General features: G+C 41.7%; 2 protein-coding genes across 2 annotated transcripts in view; both read left to right on the top strand.

Moving 5' to 3' along the window:
- Positions 1–8,269, top strand: part of LOC105519519 (putative uncharacterized protein C6orf183) — a 72,055-nt gene extending 63,786 nt beyond the window's left edge. Inside the window, exons 10-13 of the mRNA XM_011952888.1 lie at positions 4,524–4,636; positions 5,027–5,162; positions 5,413–5,616; positions 8,129–8,269. Coding sequence (XP_011808278.1) covers positions 4,524–4,636; positions 5,027–5,162; positions 5,413–5,616; positions 8,129–8,269 — 594 coding nt within the window. The remainder of the gene's footprint in view (positions 1–4,523; positions 4,637–5,026; positions 5,163–5,412; positions 5,617–8,128) is intronic.
- Positions 8,270–14,577: 6,308 nt separating this feature from the next.
- LOC105519460 (transmembrane protein FLJ37396) overlaps positions 14,578–21,694 on the top strand; it is a 28,936-nt gene continuing 21,819 nt past the window's right edge. Inside the window, 3 exon segments of the mRNA XM_011952814.1 lie at positions 14,578–14,697; positions 17,283–17,475; positions 20,138–20,265. Coding sequence (XP_011808204.1) covers positions 14,578–14,697; positions 17,283–17,475; positions 20,138–20,265 — 441 coding nt within the window.

Raw genomic sequence — 21,694 nt, 5'->3', positions numbered from 1 at the left:
GACAGAAAAGTTTCTTAAGGGCCTTCTGCATAAAGAAAAACAAACTTCATAGGATGACTGTCTGTCCATTTTGGCATCTCTGAGAGAATGAATATAATCACTAATTGTAGTACAACTTCAGAACAGTTTCTGATCAATTTTCACTGAATGCCATTCACCAGTAACTTTTCCATTTTGTTTTGTTTTGTTTTGATTTTTGTTTTTGACAGGGTCTTACTCTGTTGCCCAGGCTGAAGTGCAGTGGTGTGATTTCAGCTCATTGCAGCATTTGACTCCTGGGTTCAAGTGCTCCTCCTGACTCAATCCCCAGAATAGCTAGGACAACGGGTGGGTGGGCACACACCATCACTACCAGCTATATATTTTTTTTCTGTAGAGACAGGGTTTCACCATGTTGCCCAGGCTGGTCTCGAAGCAATCCACCTGCCTCAGCCTCCCAAAGTGCTGGGATTACAGGCATGAGCCATTATGCCTGGCCCCACTTTCCTTTAGGGAGTTTTTGTCTTTTTAATTTATTTTGAAATAGTTTGAGATTTATAGAAAAGCTGCAAACACAGTACAAAGAGTTCTGATATACCCCCACTCAGTTTCTTACATTATTGACATCTTACATTGTAGTGATACATTTGTCATACCAAGGAACCAGCATTGGTACATTACTGTTAACTAGGCTTCCCCTGGATTTCACCAGCTTTTCCATTAATGTTCTCTTTCTGCCCCAGAATCCTATCCAGGGTACCACATTACATTTAATCATCGCACCTCTCCTGCCTCCTCCGCTCTGTGACAGTTCCTCAGTCTTTCCTTGTTTATCATGACATTGACAGTCTTTAGGAGTACTAGCCCCGCAATCTGTAGACCTTTGCCTGATTTGAGTTTGTCTGATATTTTCTCATGGTTACACTGGGGTTATGGGTTTAGAGGAAGAAGAATATCACAGAGGCTAACTGTCCTCACCAATCCTATTCAGGGAACATGATATCAATATGACATCACAGCTGATGTTAAGCTATCTCACTTGGTTAAGCTGGTGGTGATTGCCAGGTTTCTCCACTGAAGTTACCATTTTTTTCTTTAAGGAGTTTTTTAAAAATAAATTTAAATCATAGAAATAATAAAAAAAAGTCTTCTCCTTGTAAAAAGTTGAAACATTACTGAAAATTTAAATTCCCTTTTAACTAATCCGTGCTGCCCATCCTGCTCCCCATTCCACCTCCTTAGAGGCAAACACTGTTACTGCTTTGAGCCTTTTCAATGCATTTACATCCATACATATGTCCCTGTAAAATATATATAGGATAAGTTTGCACTTGAGGTTTTTATATAAATGATATATCATACTATATGAATATCTTTCTGCAACTTGCTTTTTTCACCCAACAATATGTCTTGGAGATCTGCTGTTCTTTTCAATGGCTGAGTTGTATTTTATCGTATCCTACAGATTACACCCCAGCTAGGCCTGTGTAGATCCTCTGGAACTTGTAATTGTTAGATCAAGTTACTCATGTTCACAAAAAAAGCACGTTTATTAAAATGGCTACGTATAGACATTACACACTACTATTGACAATTGTATTTTCAAAGATACAGTTTAAGTTGGTCACTGTTTTTTTAACCTCATGGAGTAGTAAAGCAGCAGAAAACACCACATCCAGGTTGCAGTGTCGGGGGCAGTGTTAGGGCCCTTCCTTTGCCTCTTCCCACTGACCACACCAAGGAGGGAAGGAGAGAGCCATCATGTTTTTCTGTCTGTTACTGCTCCCCTGCATTTCCAGAGGTAATGTGATATAGTGAGAAGAAGGTGTGCTCGCACAGAAATGGTGGTGTAGACAGTAGCTCCGATGTGCAACACATTCAGCAAAACACAAAACACCCTTTTCCTGGTTCTTCTCATCAAATTCAATAAAACGTTTACTTAAAAAAATTTCTGATGACAATAGTGGCATGTGTTTAACATGGACAACTTGGGAAACATAGAAAAATACAAGAAAGAAAACTAAAATCACCCCTTATTGTACCATCCAGAATAACAACAGTATTATCAATATTTGGTATATATCCTTCTAGTCTTTGTTTCAGTGGATGAACCCATGTAAGCAGCAGAGATGTTCTGGGTGTGGGAAATACATAACAGACTTACTTTTCCTACCTACTTCCCACTCCATTTCCCCTGCCAACTTCCCAGAGGAAAATGAGATTTGCAATCAGCAGAAATCTCTGAACTATCTAAACACATGAACTCGGTCATGCTGACAAAGAGCCACAGGCAGTAAAGGTCAGCAGATTTCCACACCCAGGCCAGGAGAATGAATGCAGACGGGGTTGCCCTGCTGCTTACCTGCATGCACTGTCTCCAGTACGCTTAGGGTCTATGCTTCTGGACTTGGTATTTCTTAAGCAGTTTCCTTTTGTGGGATGTTGTTGGTCCCTTTTCCTGGAGGATGCTGGGTGCTCTCCTTTTCCTGCTCCAGCTAATCTGTGCTCCCTTCCTTTTTTCCAGGCCACCTGCAGGTCCAGCAGTACTTTTGTGGTTTGTAGGTCCTTCAAACATCTTCCACTGTAACTTGATGTCACTTTCTGTCCTGTCCTATGTAATTCTGGGTAATTTTAGAAGCAGCTGAAAGTATCACAATCCTATCAGAGAAAGGATGTGGCTCATAGCCTTCCTTCTGGGACCACATCAAGCAGTGCTGAATGGCAACCCGAGAGCACTATAGGCCAGGAGGCAAAAGGCTGCACTGAACCCCTCTCACCCTAAACTCATAGGAATTGTCAAAATTCAGCTACCCTCAGAGTATATGCTTTCCTATAGATTTTTAAAAACATAACAGAGATGTTCTTTACTTTGGAATGACGATCTTTCCATTTTAATGAACAGGAATGCACCATGTCACCTCACAGGGTCTTTTCCAGTCCTAGGGTTGTGGGATGTTTACCTAGAAATACACAGATGTGTACACTAAGCTGGAAGTCAAGTCTACCTACAGGCGGAATGGACAATCACTTAACGCTACTCAATTGGACAACTTTCTCTTTCACCCACTTTTCCTAATATTCCTGTCAACATTTTCCTTCCCCACTTCCTGTCAAAAGCCTGGTAGTCTATCTTTAGAGTCTTGGGGACTGTATTAGTTAAAATTAGGTTTGGCTGTTGGTGATGGTAAAATGATATGACAGAGGATTAAAGGAGGTGGAAATTTTGCTCTCTGTCCCTCATATGAACGTTTCAGGGCAGGATGTACAGAGCTGGTGTGATAGCTTTGCACCATGGAACCCTCAGGGCTCTTAGCCCTGTCTGTCTTGGAGTTCTAACAAATATGGCTCTACATTTGAGATCAACACCCAGCCTGAGACAGAACTCCAGCTGTCACATTCATGCTCTAAGTAGCAGGATGGAGAAGGGATGAAGAAGCTGCCTCTACTAGAAATTCTTGGAAGCTGCAGCATGGCCCTTTACTCCCAGTCCATTGTCATGTAGCTACACCTAGCTGCAAGAGAGGCTTGGAAATGTTGTCTTTATCTGGGTGGTCAGGTGGCAAGATAAATATTCAATAACTGTAGAAAAAGAGGAAAATGGCTATTGGGGAACAACTATCAGTTTCTGTGATAAGGGTCCGTTGGAATTCCAAGAACCAACTGTTAGAATATAACCCTGAAAAGGGGTTTCCAAGCTCAGTCATTGCCACTCAGTACTTTTGTGGGGATTGGTGCCACTATGAAAGTGCATACTTTATGAGATTGGGGTGTATGCCCAGGGACAGGCAGAGATGGCAGCTAAGAAGAGGCTGCCCAGAGGGTGAGGGGCAGGACGTTAGACCAGCATTACCTTCCTCACAGCGTTACTTGGGGCTGGGGTGCATGACCACATCCCTCTCAGCATCAAGGAAGATGACTGTGGAAATAAGTGTAAACCTTGAATACTGTGAGAGATCCTACAGGACTACTGAAGTTCATAACAGGAGAGAACTGGCATCTTGAGCACCTATTAGGTGCCGGGCACTAAGCTGGAGGTTTTATGTACATTCTGTCATTTAACTCTCACAACACCTTATCATTTTCCATTATCATGCCATTGTACAAATGTGGAAACAGGCTCATGACTGTAAATGACTGAACCATATAGGTAATACGTAGAAAGAGGCTTTATCCATTGAGCTCTCAGTACAGAATAAGACTAGATTAGAGAGGCTCAGAGGTGCCAAACGTATACATGCTTGTATCAACTTTTTATAAAGTGAATTACATAAAAGACAGGGAGGTAGATGGCTATTATTTAAAAGCTGTGACTACTTTCATGAAACAAAGATTAGTTTAGTAAAAACAATGACCTCCCTAATTTATTGTAGAAATTTAGATGTCAGGTTGAATATGTCAGCTTGAAATAGATCAAGCCGCTCTTCTACTTACTTATCTAAATATGCTTTGGATTATGAGGTTTTCTTTTGCAATGATCTGACTGTGATTTTGTTAATAATAATGCAAATGTTTATGTAATTTGATTAATGCTAATTTTTTGATAGAATAAAAATATGAAGGATGATGACCTCTCCATGAAACAAAATGGAAATGAGCTATCACAAGTAAATCTCAGCCAACATGCTAATGGGCCTCTCAAGCAGATACAAGAGACAGGGTAAAGTAAATCATATTATTAGTGACTCAAAAAAGTGGATTAAAACACTGTGCGGGAAACAGAGTGACTGATTAATATGTAGTTTACATGTTAACTCAAAAAGTCAGAATGAAATATGAAGTCAGAATGAAAGCAAGACTTTTAAAACAGGTCAGACAACTAAACTAATGCTTCACCTTATGACTGTGTTTTTAATGAGAGTAATTTCTAAGAGAAACTTGTCTTTACATATATATATAGGGAGTAATTATTTCCCCTCAGTACATTTATAAAATGAAGCTATCATGAAACACCCTTAAATTAAATAAAATGACTTTAGTTTTGTGCATGTAATTTTTGGCATCACTTCGAGGTGAAATGGATTTATGATATCTCTCCTGCCTGCTAAAGGTACAACTATGCAATGACCCTAAAACTGCTGGGCTTGGATGACGGCACTGAGCCCAATGATAGGAATCCTGTCCTGATGAGAGGGGCCTACTTGTCTTTTCTGTATCTGCGCCACCTTCGAATCAGAGAACTGCAGGTATGTGGATGGCAGGCATCAGAAATGCCTGGGTGTCTAGCAAAGAGGATTTTCTGCTATTCCAATAGCAAATGCCGTTTTATGCTTTTGCCCTTTGTTCCTTTTTTTTTTTTCTTTAACTTGGAATCAGCCCCTTTCCAGGGTGGTGTGTTCCTTTCTCTACAGTAGGGTTGACCTGACATCAAGTTGTATTCTGTAGGGTGAACTAGGCGAAGGGCAGGGACCTGACTCTGTTCTTTCTTTATTTCAGCGCATCTGCTTAGGAATTCTGAATTATTTCAGATCTGTTGAGCGAACCCTGACAATCAACACTTCGGGCCTTACTTTGGTTTCAGGGAAACTGGTCCCCACCATGGAAGATAGTTCCTGGGTAAATATGGCAAAAGGAGGTCTGGGCACCTTGCAGGGCCTGGGCGCTCACCACTATGTCCATGAGATGCCTGCTGAGCACAAGGTGAGGTGTTGTGCTGAGGTTTTTTCTTCCTTGATTATCGTGCCTCCCAAAGCCACCCTCTAGATAAGACCTGGAATCAGTTAACATGATGCAGTAACAGATGGAGGGTTCTTAGGGAAGAGGACTTTTAATCATAATAAAACACAAGGTCTGCTTAAGAGCAATTCACAGGCAGAGAGTGCCCTAAAGCAGCCTGGAGGCCACACTGGGAAGGAAGAAATAGAGCATGAGAGGCCCTTCTGTTACCCTGGCCTGAGAACTTTACATCCTTACAGAGACACTCTTAGAAGACCCCCCCCTCAACATTGCTATATATACCTTTTTTGCCTCTTTTCTATTTTCCAAGTCTCAAAAAAAAAAAAAAAAAAAAAAAGAAAGACTCAAAACAGAGGTAGAAAAACATCGGACAGAGCTGAACAATAAAGAAATATTTTATCCCTCTAAACACCTGCTTGCCACTTAGTGCTTTTGGTGTTTCTAGAACAGTTTTTTCTACAAAGTCTATAAAATTTCAATCCTGTCTAACAAAAGGCCAATAAGACAAAATTCATCTTAACTCCCTTTCTTTGGGAATAAAGTTGAGAATGCTTACATTTTATTGGACTATTGTAGACACTCTTGTAATATTTTAATCTCAATTTCTAGAGAGTTTATTCCTGAAGATAGAGTTTAATATGAATTTTATCTTCTTAAAAATGCTAGATTGACCAAGGTGAAAAATAAAATCTACTTAGCTCCAAAACAAGTCATTTTCTAAGCTAGTGTGACCTCTGACTTAATGCCTGTTGTGTCTATATAAGTGTGAAATCTTACTGTTAAGTGTTGTTCATATGCACACAGTCTAGAGCAGCACTGGCCAGCAGAAATATAATGCAAGCCACATACATTATTTAAAATGTTCTAGTAGCTACATTTTAAAAAGTACAAAGAAACATGAAATTTTAAATAATATAATCTGTTCAGCCCAATGTCTATATTATTTCTACATATAATCAATATTAATAAATCATTGAGTGATCATACATTTTTTGTACTAAGTCTTTAAAATCTGGTGTATATTTTATATACAGATAGCACATTTTAACTCAGACAAGCCACATTTCAAGGGCTTAACAGCCAGTGGCTAGAGGCCACATGTACTGAACAATTCAGTTTCAGATATTGGGATTTTTTTTTTTATTTTCCTGTCCCAGTGGCTTAGAGTCCTACCTTCACTCAATCTTCAGGACACCCTTCTCCTTTGGGTCTCCTGCCCTAACAAGCACCCACCAACTCCTACTCCCGCATGACACACAGACTTCCTCTCAGGTCTTCCCTTACCCCTCTGTCCTCCTGCTTGGGTTCTAACTCATCAAGCCCAATTAGTTTGGTCCTCAGTGGAACTAGAGAGGTGAGTTAAGATATTTTTAATACCAACATGCTACAAAACAAACACATCTTTCTCTTACTAATATTGATCCAGCCACAGCTGTGGTATGTTATTATGCTAATGGATACTTTTGAAAATATTCTTACCAAAGAGCCCTCTCTCAGTCTCTCTCTTCTGGGTTTGGGTAGGATATAGAAATAAAGAAGGAGAGGATAGGCAAATACTGTCCTGCCATACTCATTATAGGAGGAACTTCTCAGGGTAATGCATTTTATATATATATATTTTTTGAGATGGAATTTCACTCTTGTTGCCCAGGCTGGAGTGCAGTGGCGCAGTCTCAGCTCACTGCAACCTCTGACTCCTGTGTTCCAGCGATTCTCCTGCCTCAGCCTCCTGAATAGCTGGGATTACGGGCGCCCACCCCCACACCCAGCTAATTTTTGTATTTTTAGTAGAGACGGGGTTTCACCATGTTGACAGGCTGCTCTTGAATACCCGACCTCAGGTGATCCGCCCACCTTGGCCTCCCAAAGTGCTGGGATTACAAGTGTGAGCCACTGTGCCTGGCCTTCATGCAATATTTCTTTCCTATGCTCTCATAAATACAAGAAAAACAGTGCCTATTTTTGTTCTTAACAGCTCCCAGCTGCTATTACTTCCGTATGAGACACTCAAGGAAGTGGCCTTCTGTCTGTCTTTAATGGGACCACGTGGTTTAGCTACACCCCATGGGTGTGGCCTTGTCAGTATTTACACCAGGATATCCAGCTCTGGACAGTGTGATTCTTTCCCTCAGAGGGGATGGGAGGCACAGATGTTAATATGTTGGATTGAACTCACCAGGCCCAGGGTTGAGGCTGCTGAGAGCAAACCACTGGGCTTACCAGACCTCAGGAAGGCTCCTAAAATGGAGACCCCTTTTCTTGGGCCCGGTGAGTTTGATCCCATGCTGAAAGTCTTAGGCTAGTATTAACGAATGTTAACTCAACAACAATGCCAGAAAAAAAAGGCACCTACCATCTGTCTTGGACACTTTGCCATTCTGTGAGCCTACTTAAAGGCATGTGGCAGAGCGAAAGAGCCCCAGAATGAGAGCCAGCAGCCTTTACCTGGCTGGGGACCTTGATTATGTCTTCTCAGGCATGGAGGCCTGATACCCTGTGGCACGTTCAGGATCTGCCAGGACTTGACGTGCTGGTAGCAGAGGCTGTTGTGAGGAAGTGGTGGGAGATAAGGTGGCAGAAAAGTGGGCCCGATCATGAAGGGTTAGGCTCTGCTTAGGATGGGGGACTAATTCCAAGGTTGGTAGGGGAACCGAGAATTTTTTTTTTTTTCTTGAGACAGAGTCTCACTCTGTCACCCAGGCTGGAGTGCAGTGGCATGATCTCAGCCCACTGCAACCTCCACTTCCTGGGTTCAAGCGATTCTCGTGCCTCAGCCTGCCAAGTAGCTGAGACTACACACCATGCCTGGCTAATTTTTGTACTTTCAGTAGAGATGGAGTTTTATCATCTTGGCCAAGCTGGTCTAGAATTCCTGACCTGAAGTGATCCGCCTGCCTTGGCCTCCCAAAGTGCTGTGATTGCAGGCATGAGCCACCATGCCCAGCCCAGAGAATTCTTTTAAATGGGAGAATGGCTCTTTTCATTGGCTTGTAAATTTCCAGAGGATCTTTGCGCATATATAATCACATCTATTCCCTTGGTTGTAGTCCTTCGTGAGTTTCCTGTTTGTCACAAGACAAAGTCCAGGCTCCTTGGTAAAGCTGACAATGTTGGGCACAATCTGGCTGCTGCTAACCTCTCAGACCTCATTTCTCTTCACTGTGCCTATGTGTCTGCCCTTAGGGAGCTGGGCCTAGATCTCCACTGAATGGGCAGAGCTATCCTTACCTATGGGCTCCTCTGTCCGTCACCTCCTCTTTCCTTGGTAAATGTGTACTCTTATCCAGAGTCTGCTCAAGTATCACCTCTCTGGGCCTTCCTTGACATCTCAATGCAGAGCTAAGTGCTTCTCGCCATGACTTTGTCTACTTCCATTATAGCACTGAGCACATTGCTGTGCTTGAATGTTGGCCTGTTTGTTCCCACAGGCTGTGAGCCTATCACTCATCTATTCATTCCACAAATACTCTGACCAATAAATATACTAGGCACTGTTCCAGGCACTGGGGATTTAGCAGTGAACAAAATGGGCACAAATCCTGCCATCATGAGACTTATTTCATGAAGAAATACAGACATTAAATAAATAAGTAACGTATATAGAACGTTCAATGATTTAGCATCAAAGCTTCCATAGACTTCCAGAACAAATCTGGATGTATTTTAAAGGTGCAGCTAGCATGATTTCCAGATAGAGAAGTCAAATTTGATTCCAAAGCTTTGGCCTTTCCATTTGGAAGTTTCGAGTTGCCATCAACTGAGATTTGGTTGAAGCAGATTTGTTGGGAAGATCCAGATCTCAGTACAGTACATGGAAAGTTTGAGATGCTTAACAAGATGTTCAGGTGGCAAAAGGTAGTAGAGAGCTGGATATATATCTTTCACATTGCAGGTATCAAATGTTTATTTGATAAAAGAAAAGTTCTGCCTGTAACAGAATGGTAGGATGCTTACAAAAAGACCATGTACATGAAAGTGCTTTGCAAAGTTATCATTTAGCTGTGATAATAATAATATATTCTACAGACTAGAAAGAAAGGTAGAGTAGAAAATATATTTGATTTTCTTTTTAAAAGATTATAGCCAATAGATTGAGTTATTCACCCAACAAATTTTGATGGGATTCTTAGGGTGAACTATTATTATCCAAAATTAATGCAAGATGATTTAGAAAAAGGTAAACTAGTCAGATAAGTATTGTCTATATTGCCAAAAGTTCTAAAATTCACATTAACAAGTGATGGCAGAAGCCACTAGGGTGAAAGGAATGAATGATGGACCACCAATTTTCCTATAGTTACTATATTCAGCAAATAGTTATCTTGGCATCAGTTAATTTTCAAACTAAAAACATATGAATCATTGCAAAGGTCATATTATTTCTTACCCAAACAGATAATTATTGCCCTCTTCCTTCTGCCACTCCTCCAAACATAATATTGAAGCATTGACTCTCTAGACCACAAAACCATTAGAGGGAGGGTCTTCCACATGACTGTGGAAAAAATGAAAATAAGCAGGAAATAAAGAACATTATAGTAACTAAGCCATAACCCTGCATGAGGCAATTTGGTCATCTGGTCTTTAAAGTGTATCTCCTGTGGCACAAGTATGTATTTCAGAGACACAGAACTAAGGGAGGAAGAGAGCGAATTATGGCAGAAAGAGAAAGAATATGTATGCCTATATAAAGGGTTGGGACAATGGGATGTAGATGAGAAGAGTGGAAAAATGTCTGCTAATATAGATGATGGCATTAAAGTTGGCATCTTGACAATGCTATTGCTTTTTATCAGCTTCAGAACTTAATCCAATTGCCATTGCCTGAAAGTCTTATAAAATTCTTCTGTACAAGAACTTTGGGAAAGGTCTTTTCCAACAAAGTGAATGAAGTATAACACGTTAAGTTGTTTCTTTTTTCCTCAAAAGCAAGCTCATTATACATAACAAGAGACAGAAGCTAAATGCTAATAGAAGCCAACATGGTAATTTATGTATCTTAGCTGTTTAATTTTTTTATGGAATATGTCATTTTCTCAGCATGTTTTCTATTTTCCACTGGTACCAATCATTTTGTAAGAAATCATAATTTCAGGTTGGATGCAGTGGCTTAAGCCTGTAATCTCAGCACTTTGGGAGACTGTGACAGGTGGATCACTTGAGGTCAGGAGTTCATGACCAGCCTGACCAACATGGTGAAACTCTGTCTCTACCAAAACTACAAAAAATTAGGCAGGCATGGTGGCGCATGCCTGTAATACTAGTTATTCAGAAGGCTGAGGCAGAATAGCTTGAACCCAGGAGGCAGAGATTGCAGTGAGCCAAGGTTGCACCTCTGCACTCCAGCCTGGGTAACAGAGTGAGACTCCATTTAAGAAAAAAAAAAGAAGAAGATAATTTCATTTTTGGAATTCTAGTCAAAGGAAGCTATTAATTATTAAAAAGTTGTGCCAGGCGCGATGACTCACGCCTGTAATCCCAGCACTTTGGGAGGCTGAGGCGGGCGGATCATGAGGTCAGGAGATCGAGACCATCCTGGCCAACATGGTGAAACCCCGCCTCTACTAAAAATACAAAAATTAGCTGGGCATGGTGGTGCCGCGTGCCTGTAATCCCAGCTACTCAGGAGGCTGAGGCAGGAGAATTGCTTGAACCCAGGAGGCAGAGGTTGTTGTGAGTCGAGATTGTGCCACAGCCCTCTAGCCTGGTGACAGAGTGAGACTCCGCCTCAAAAACAAACAAACAACAACAAAAAAACAAAGTTGTGTGTTTAAAGCATAGCAAAATCAAAGCAAAATGAAAAACGTTGCTAGAGGAATGATGAATTATTAAGTATCCTTTTGATGAAATATTATGAACTATAACTATTATTTAGAAATGTTCATATTTACTTATTAGAAGGTTTCTATGTTTCTGCTTGAATGGTTAAGAAACAGCACATAAAAACTAATTATACAGTCACAGAAGTGAAGGGACCCGAAGAGCGGCCCCATCTACCTTTCTAATATTGGCAATTAACCATCTAAGCAGACGATAATCTGTCCTGTTTGTTAAGATTCCAGGAGTGTTCCTGTAGTTGTACTATAGGCAATGCCACATACACAAAACAATTGATAGGTCTTCGGAGAGCCAGGATATGATTGTTTAAAATTTATAGCTAAATGGATTCTATACAACTGATTACTTAGCAAAGTTTTTATAAGAGTTAATAGATGTAAGATGAAAGATTAGGAGCCAGTGATTTCAAAGCTTAAATGACTCATGAGTAACAACTAAGAAAACCAGATTGTTTTTCTTAAAATATAAAAATATACTACATATATATTTAAAAACAGAAAATAGGCCGGGCGCTGTGGCTCACACCTGTAATCCCAGCACTTTGGGAGGCTGAGGCAGGCAGATCACCTGAGGTCAGGAGTTCGAGACCAGCCTGGCCAACATGGTGAAACCCCATCTCTACAAAAAAGACAAAAATTAGCTGGGCATAGTGGCATGTGTCCTGTGGTCCCAGCTACTCTAAAGGCTGAGGCAGGAGAATCGCTTGAACCAGGGAGTTAGAAGTTGCAGCAGCTGAGATTGTGCCACTGCACTCCAGCCTGGTGACAGAGCAAGACTCATCTAACAACAACAACAAAAAAGACCCCAGAAAATAACAAATGTTGGTGAGGATGTGGAAAAATTGGAACCCTTGTGCACTGTTGGTAGAAATGTTAAGTGGTGTAACTACTATGAAAAACAGTATGCAGATTCCTCAAACATTTAAAACAGAATTACTGTATTATCCAGAAATTTTACTTCTGGCTATATACTCAAAATAATTGGAAGCAGGGGTTCAAAATGATATTTGTACACCTATATTTATAGCAGCATTACCCATAATAGCCAAAATGTGGAAGCAATTCAAGTGTCTATCAACAGATGAAACAAGATATGGTAGTTTCATAGTTATTATGGAATATAATTCAGCCTGAAACTGGAAGGAAATTCTGCCACATGCTGTAATATGTATGAATCTTGATGGGATTATGCTAAGTAAAATAGGCCAGTCACAAAAGGACATTACGTGAGATACCTGGAGTAGTCAAATTCCTAGAGACAGAAAGTAGAACGGTGGTTGCCAGGGGCTCAGAGGATGGGAAAATGGGGAATTCTTGTCTGGTACAGATTTTTAGTTTTGCAAGATGAAAATAATTCTGGAGATGGGTAGTGATGGTTGCACAACAATGTGAATGTACTTAATGTCACTAAATTGTACATGAAAAAATAAGATGGTAAATTTTATGTTATGTGTATTTTACAATAATAAGAATAGATAGATAGATCTATAGATAGTAGAGAGAGAGAGAGAGAGATGATAGATATCTAGGCCAGTGTTTTTTAACCTCTTTTCCATTACGGCTTCCCCAACAAATAGCCTTTTTCAACTGTTTTTCCCTACTCTCCTCCTACGAAGAAATGTTAACACCAGAGATATGCCATAGATTTGCTTATGTGCAATGTGTGTATCTGTGCTTTATATATATAAAGAATAAGATTTTTTTTTGTCCTCCAAGAAAACTTTCCACCTGAGTATTATCCCCCCATACAGAATGTATGTATTAGGCTGTGGTGACATGAGATCAGAATCTATGAAGGCAAAACACAAGATTTTTGAAGGGCATGTGTTAAAAGCACAAGTAGAGATTACAAATCATAGAGTCAAAGAAACCTATATGCACAAATATAAAAACCATTCATACATTCTTTTATTTAACAGATAGGCACCTACTATGTATTAGGCCCTATACTAGGTGGTGAACAAAAATAGACATGTTCCTTACCCTTACAGTACTTTGCAATCCAGTGGGTGAGACAAATATTGGTCAAAAATCACACAAATAATGTAAAACAGGGACATCAATTTCCTCAAAAGAGAGACTGAGAGCTCCTTGGTACTATAGGGAGGCTGGGCAGGAGGGTTTCTAAGGAAGTGATGATTGAGCTGAGGTTGGAAAATGAAAAGTCTTTCATTAGGTAAAAAGGAGAGGGAGACCTTTCCACAGAGTGGGGACAGCCTGTGCAAAGGACCTGTGGCCAGAAGGAGCATGGCACCCATAAGAAACCAAAAGACAGGAGTAGTTGGGGCACAGACTCAAGGTGGAAGGTGATGCACAATGGAACTTAGCTCTGAGTTTCTCAGTCTTGGCACTATTGATATTTGGGGCCTGATAATTCTTTGCTGTGAGAAGCTCTCCTGTCCATTATAGGATATTTAGCAGCATCCCTGGCCTCTACCCAGATGCCAGCAGTACCTCCCACTAAGTCATGACAACCAGAAGTATCTCCAGATATGGCCAAATGTCCTCTGGGGGGCAAAATCACTCTCAGCTGAAAAACACTGGACTAGAGAGATACACATGGGCCAGATTGTATGGCCCTGTTAAGGAGTTTTGCTCTATTCTGTGGCCCATAGGAAGCCTCTTAGGGATATAAAAGGGGGAAGGGGGAACGACACAATCAGAATTGTATTTGTAAAAGTTCCCCAGCCAGCAGTGAGTAAAATGGAGAGGAGGGAAAGCCCAGGCCAGAGGAGTCACACATAGACCATTTAAGAGGCTAGGCCAGTTTAGAAGCTCCTAGACCAGTCCTCATGACGTATAATAGCTTGGACTAGAGTAGTGGGTAATGGAGATGGGAAGAAGTGAAACGGGAAAGTTCCCTGATTTCCCCTCCTAGAATGTGCAGCAGGGATGTGGCTCACCTGTTCAATGGCCCTGCAGCTCAAACGCCAAGGAGTAGCATGCAGACGGGCAGGTGCAGAGGCCAGGGCAAGTGCTTTGTGCTTTCAGCCCCACGTAGTGTCTAGCAGTGGATGCCTGCAACCCCAGTGTTACAAAGCCCTTTCAGCTTTGCTGTCTGCAGATGGCTTGAGTGCTAATCAGCTCAATGAACCCTCTGCCTTTTCACAAGGGCAGAGGGCCAGTGTGACAGCCTTCTGTATCCCGAGCTCTTGCCCAGTGTCCCAGAAGAATCGGATCACACGCGGCCTCGAAGGATGAGTGCAAGGTTTTACTGAGTGGTGGAGGTGGCTCTCAGTGACGTGGATGGGGAGCCAGAATGTGGAGGGGTGGGGGAGATAATCTTCCCCTGGAGTTCAGCTGTTTTCAGCAGATCTCCTCTGGACATTCAGAGGCCTCTTCCGTTTTTCTCTGTTGTGCTGCCCTGCTGCTCTCTGCTGCTCTGCATCGCTCTCTGCCTCTCTCTACTGCTCTGTTGCCTGCTCCTCTCAACATTCAGCTTCTTGTGTGTGTACCCGCTAAGGTCTCAGGTTTATATGGGCAAAGGATAGCGGGCCAGAGTGGTCTTGGAAAATGCAGCATTCGGGCACAAAAACAGGAGTACCTGTTCTCACTTAGGTCTGAGGGCATAGGCCCAAGGGTGGAGCCCTCACCCTTCTCTACTCAGCACTTCCCTGCCCCACCTCCTATATCAGAAGTGGATGAATTTGAGAGACAGGAAGTAAAACTAACAGAACTTGGTGATAGATTGGACAAGTAGGGTGAAGCAGAAAGAGATGTCATGAATGATTCATGCTAGAGGAAGTGGATGGGTGGTAGTGCTATTTAGTAAAATCGGCTGCAGATAGCCTGGGTTTGTGGGGGGAAGATTTAATGATTTGATCATTGTTAAAATTGAGTGGGTTTTGAGATGCTCAGGAGCAGTTGCCAAATAGGTAATTGGATGTGCAGGTCTGGAGCTCTAGGGGGTCTGGATTGGAGGCATAAACTGGGGGAGCAAATGGTCTAAAGGTGGTAATCTCAGGTATGAAAGTATCTGCCACCTCCTAGGGAAGGAACAGAGGAGGAAAAGAGGAGGTCCCAGGAGGTGGCTTGAGAGTGGCCGTCATTTAATGACTTAGTAGAGAAAAATAAATACACTTCACAGTGTCAGACAGAATGACCGGAAACTAGGCAAAATCAGGGAGAAGGTGGAGTCCCAGATGCCCAGAGAAGAGAGTGAGTCAAGAATCAGGAAGCGCTAAATTGTATCAGATGCTCCTGAGAGATTACATAAGATGATGAAAGAAAGTTTGTTGCATGTAGAGCAATGGTCATTGTTGGTCTCAGCGAGGGTGGTTTGGGTGCCTTGGTGGAGCCAAGGGCCAGATGGCAATGGGTTGAAGAGTGGGAAGTGAAGAAATGGAAATGGAGAGTGTAGATAACATCTTAGGAGATTGGACAGTGAAGGGGAGGAGAGCCACACAGTGGAACCTGGGAAGGGTGTGAGAAAGTTTCACAATGAGAGGGACGTGCGCACATTTCAGTGTTGAGAGTCCAGAGGAGAGGAGTGGGATATCCACGAAGGAGCAGGGATGCTGCTGAGGTGGGAGGCAGTGGTCCTAGAGAAGGGGGGCAACACTGTCCTCCACTGTGCAGAGGAAGCAGGAGGGGAGAGGTGTGAGCCCTGGTGGGGGATGGCGGGGAGTGGTGCACGGAGAAGCTCCTGTTGGGAGTAAGAGGAGACTACACATGTGAGGGAGGGAGTTCCGAGGCTTGAGGAGAGTGGAAAAGTTTGAAATTGTGAAAATTATTATTAAAATAATGATTCTCAGGAAGCAGCAGATACTCAGTTTTCTAAGAAAAATAACATTATGATTGAAACACTTCTTACTTATATTAGATTCCTAGGATTGTCAAAACAAAGTACCACAAACTGCATGGCTCACAATGACAGAAATTTATTCTCTCACAGTCTGGAGCCACAAATCTAAAATCCAGGTGTCAGCAGGACCGTGCTTTCTCTGAAGGTTCTAGAGGCAATACTTCCTTGCCTCTTTCAGCTCCTGGTAGTTGCTGGCAACCCTTGGCAATCCTTGGCATTCCTTGACTCACCCTAGTCTCTACCTCCATCTTCACATGACCTTCTCCCCCATGTGTCTGTCTCCAAATTTCATAAGGATCCCAGTCATTGAATTAGGGCCCACCCTAATCCAGTATGACCTCATCTTAACTTGATTACATCTGCAAAGACCCTATTTTCAAGTAAGTTCTCATTCACAGGTTCCAGGTAGACATGAATTTTGGGGGACACTATTTGACTTAGTACATTACCAAGCCACGAAACTGTGCTAATACATTTTAGAAGTACTCATAGAATTAAAACAAAAATATTTTTAACCTAACGTTTAAGGATTCCAAGTGCCTTACACTCACAGAGTCACATACTCCTGACAGCTAACGTAGTCTGTAGTGTCTCCACAGTCTCCATGTTACGGATGAGGAAACGGAGGCTGAGAATAGCTGAATGACCTGCCCAGGATGAGATCCTGGCAGAGCCAGAACCTGAACCCGGGCATTCTGACTCCAGAGACCACTCTAGGCTCTATTCCCTACCTTTCTCCAGTTGCTACTGAATTTATCAGAAAAACAAACTAATCAGCTAGTTATCCACCTCAGGAACTACCTCTTCCTGCCAACTTTCTTTGTTAATATATGTTTTCTGCATACAGCTTTTTATACATTCAGAATATTTACAGCTTCATACTGGCAGCCCACTGTGTGGGAGCAGAAACCTGCTGCTTGTCCATGTGGGATGGCAAAATATAGCTTTCCCTTTTCCAGTAACATCTGGGCTTGGCTTTCTTTCTCCAGGTCCACGGCATCCAATTCATGGAGTTCTCGGAAGTGGAGAACCAGGATGACTACTACAGCACAGAAGCTGGCTGTATCCACACCCAGGACCAGCAAGGGGTGCATGTCATGTATGAGGAAGCCTTGAGTGATCTCAAGGAACTAGAGGCAGAGTTGCTGCTTGTGGCTAGCCATTACATTGAGAAAGAAAGGGGTGAGAAGTCAGATTAAAAAAAAAAAAAAATCAACTGCCCAAATAAACAAAAAACACCAAGGGCTTCTTTTTAATGCTCTCCACCCCAAAATATAAACACATATCCAATAGTATCTGAAACTGCAATAAGCACACACTACCCCCACCCCTAAAATGCATTCACTTGAGAAGAGAAACAGTTGTTTCCAGCTCAAGCCCCGCTTCTGATAGAGATGGTGACTACTGTTTCGGGGCTGGGTTGTAATTCTTGCTGTGGTTCAGACTCTGCTTATTGAGCAGGGGCATTTCTTTCCTTTTCTTTCTTTCTTTTTTGTTGTTGTTGTTGTTGCAGCAGGACGTTTCCTTTATAATGGCGAATTTGATGATGCACAGTTCTAGCATAGGGCCTCAGTCACTGGGCCCCAGGAGGCAGTAAGCAGCAGGGCTGAGAGGGACGACCCGCTCCAGAGCTCATGTCACACTGATATGCGCGCCAGGAATGGCCACCCATGTACTCCTAAAGTTCAACCCACTCACCAGTTCAGTCAAGAATTATGCTTTTAATTCTTCATGTTTGGCCAGTGAAGATCAAATCTACCATGATGACAGGATTTCAGTACAACAGGCTCTTTCCAGTCGCGACAGACAGAGATGTCCAGGCTCTTGATACGAAACAAAAGTTCCTTTGACTTCTCTTGCAAGGACCAAAGAGATAAATGTTTTCTTTATGATCTGTTGAAATGTTTACATAGACTTAAAAAAACAACTAACAGTCATTCTGTGCTCTGGTTCCCTGGAAGGTTTCTCATGATCTCCCCTTCGATAACTAGAGGGCTTGTGTGTCAGGGGACAAAGAATTAAGACACTTTAAGCAATAAAAATCCTAATGTAACACTCAGAGGCAGATGGTGAGCTTGAGGGGCAGGAGGGGTGGGAGGCAGGTGCTCTGACTGAGTAGCAGGGTGCAGCCTTCTGGGAAAGCCCAGGGGAGACAGAAACGTCAAGGAGCAGGAAGCCCTGCAAGGGAAGGCCCAGTTTCTTCCTTGCTCTCCTGAGGTACAAGGGACAGCACGGCCTCTGCATTTTCACTTCTCAGGGCCGAAGACCTGACCTCTGACCCTCTACCCACTCTGATGACCTGCACGCTAAATTGGGTGGTCTCTGACTAAAACAGGCTTAAGCCAAGATTTGGGATTTTACTCCCAGGAGCATTTCTGAGTCACCCACTGGGTAGAGGGGATGTGGTGCAGGACCCTGAAGAAAGGAAAATAAGCAAGTGAAACAAATGACTTTTCTAAGTGGTAGACCTTGAGGAAACTGCATTTAGCAGCAGAGACAGCCCTGGGTTCCTAACAGGAAATCATCAGGATACAGGAACATCTGGCTAGGAAAATGCCAGACAAGCCCCAGAGGAAGAAATCGGTACTCAGGGTAATCAAGTAACCCATAACCTGTATTTTCTCTTCCTTTTGGCATCACTCAAATTGATTCAATTTTAGAAATAGATGATGTAAGAATATTCTTTTGGGATACTATGACAGCATTGGAATTACATCTGCAAAGAGCTTAGAATTTCTAGACACATTGCAATACCTAAAGGGAAACTTAATCAGGGTTTGTGCTATTTTGTAATATGTGTAGACTGTAATTAAAGATAATTCACATTCATATTGTTACAAAATGCTGCCCAAAGAAAGTTTGACAACTAACTTTTCAGATCCCAGACAGAATTAATTTGATGTAGGATTGAATTAATTGTCCTGTCTTTGCCATTGGTCTCTGAATCATAGGATGCAATGATGGCATCCAACATTCCAGGGTATTTAATTTCAGCTCTTAGCTTTTATCTTTACTAGTTATCCTACATACTAATGCACCATTTGGTCCATATTAATTTATAATAGCATGAACTATTTCTAGCTGCTAAAAATTTAATTGGACTGAGACACTTAGTCAGTAGTGTCTACACTGACACTTTAACCACATGGGCATCTTTCTTTCAATTGAGCTGGTAAATGTATAGTCATCTATTGTGAAATGATTTCCCAACTGTTGCTATGGAAGTTCTTGATCATCTTTCTCTTGTTTAGTACCCATCAGACATGTGATAATTATTGAACTCAAATTTCAGCACATGAAAGTATCTTATCTTTGAATATTTAATTCTGAAATACAATAGTTAAAAATTTAAAGCAACAATAATGCCAGTAGTGAAAAGTAGCATTAACAAAGTTAAAAAAATTAGCTGAATAATGAAAATTACCTTCATTGATTTAAGTTAGTAATTAACATAATTAAAGAATATCTTGGAAACGTTTCACAATGATGGAAATAGCAAGTCAAACTGAGTTTGTTGTTAATCCACAGGGATTTGTTTTTAGAGAAGGAGAAATGTATACCTTGCCTTTAAATTGTGGGTTTGAAGATATTTTAGCATAGATTTCTTGTTAACTAAATTTTTTATTTTATTTCTAAGATTAGTCTTTAAAACTGAATTTTAAAAACAAAAACCAAAGCTCCTGTTGACTTAGAAGTAACAAGTATGAACTCAGGCTTCGTCCCAAGGACTGGTTCAGCATTTCTGTTTCTGAGATGGAGCTGATAATCCAAGGGGCACATTTCTAATTGGAACAGGTTCCTTGGAAGACCTGTCTCTAAACATTCTCACCCTCTTTTCTCCCAGGTCACAAAGTGGGCAGCCAGCCAAAGAGTGGCCAGGACTGGGGATGGGCCCATGCAGGTGTGGACAGATTTGCTGTGCTGTATGACACATGGACTTGGGAAGCAGCTCTTTTGGAAAACAAGTGCCAGGTATTCTTGCCTAGGAGACAAAATGTCTGCTAAAAAACCATTCTTACAAAATCCAGTCTTTTTTCTGTTTTTGTTTTTGTAAAACCCAGTTAGACTTTTAGAAAAGTTCTCAATCAAGAGAATAATTATTTTATTTAAATAATCTTGGCTAGTTATAAGGATGTAATAAATTTTATTTTCTTTACTGAGGTTCATCACAAAAAACAAAATGTGAAAGATACTTCTTTATCTTACAGGTATTATTTGTTACAGGACTGTGTAATTCCTTCTTATAATATGTATGCTTTTAGTGAGAATGAATGATGATTTCATTCATGCTCATTGTGCAGTCATAGGGACAATGCTCACTTTGCTAATTACAGACAAATTGACCTGATCATGGCCTGTAGAAGCATATGCCACATGTGGGTAGGTGAAAGCACTGGACAGGGTGCTGAGTGCAATATTACGGGGGTGTGTTTAAAGCAATGGAACAGCAGGTTACTAAATCATCACTGTGTCACAAATGGTTCATATCCCAATAATGAATGAAACACTGCAGGTTTACTGCTCTTCATTTGTGCCCTTAGCATGGATTATCAGCCCTTCTAATAATCACCAATTGTTAGGCATTTACTTATCAAATATGAAGTATTTACTCCGCCAGGGACTGTTCCAGGCATTCAGGGACATAGATAACTAAGTGAAAATGATCTTTATCTTTAAGGAATTTATCATTTACAAAAGTTGATTCAGTCTCCAAGCAAAAATTATAACCTAGTTACTAACAGTTTATAATTGAGTACATTTATGAGTCATGGGGACTCTGCAGAGATATTTGTCCTGGTGGAGGGGAGCACTGTCCAGTGTAAGAAATGCTAGAAAGCCTTTCCAGAGGAATAGATATTTAATCTTGATACTAAATACGTGAGTAAGATGTTGTCTGGCAGGGAAGAAAAGATTCTTAATCAGACGAAATAGCATTAGAATGTCTGGGGAATGTAAATGGGAAGGACCAGCTTGGGGGATTTTATTTTGAGAAATAAAATCCTACCTTCTTGGAGGATGGTAGGAAGACTGTTATGGCTGGGCTGTAAAGGCATGATGGGTGGCAACAAGCCACACATGTGTTTTGGGTGCAGCCTATAAAGGACCTGCTAATTATATTGTTTTATTTATTTATTATTTTTTTTTGAGGCGGAGTCTCGCTCTGTCGCCCGGGCTGGAGTACTGTGGCCGGATCTCAGCTCACTGCAAGCTCCGCCTCCCGGGTTCACGCCATTCTCCTGCCTCAGCCTCCCGAGTAGCTGGGACTACAGGCACCCGCCACCTCGCCCGGCTAGTTTTTTTGTATTTTTTAGTAGAGACGGGGTTTCACTGTGTTAGCCGGGATGGTCTCGATCTCCTGACCTCGTGATCCGCCCGTCTCGGCCTCCCAAAGTGCTGGGAT

The sequence above is a fragment of the Colobus angolensis genome, unplaced genomic scaffold (genome assembly GCF_000951035.1).
Source record: "Colobus angolensis palliatus isolate OR3802 unplaced genomic scaffold, Cang.pa_1.0 Scaffold35, whole genome shotgun sequence".
NCBI classification, from domain to species: Eukaryota; Metazoa; Chordata; class Mammalia; order Primates; family Cercopithecidae; genus Colobus; species Colobus angolensis.
This window is presented reverse-complemented; position numbering and strand designations above follow the sequence as displayed.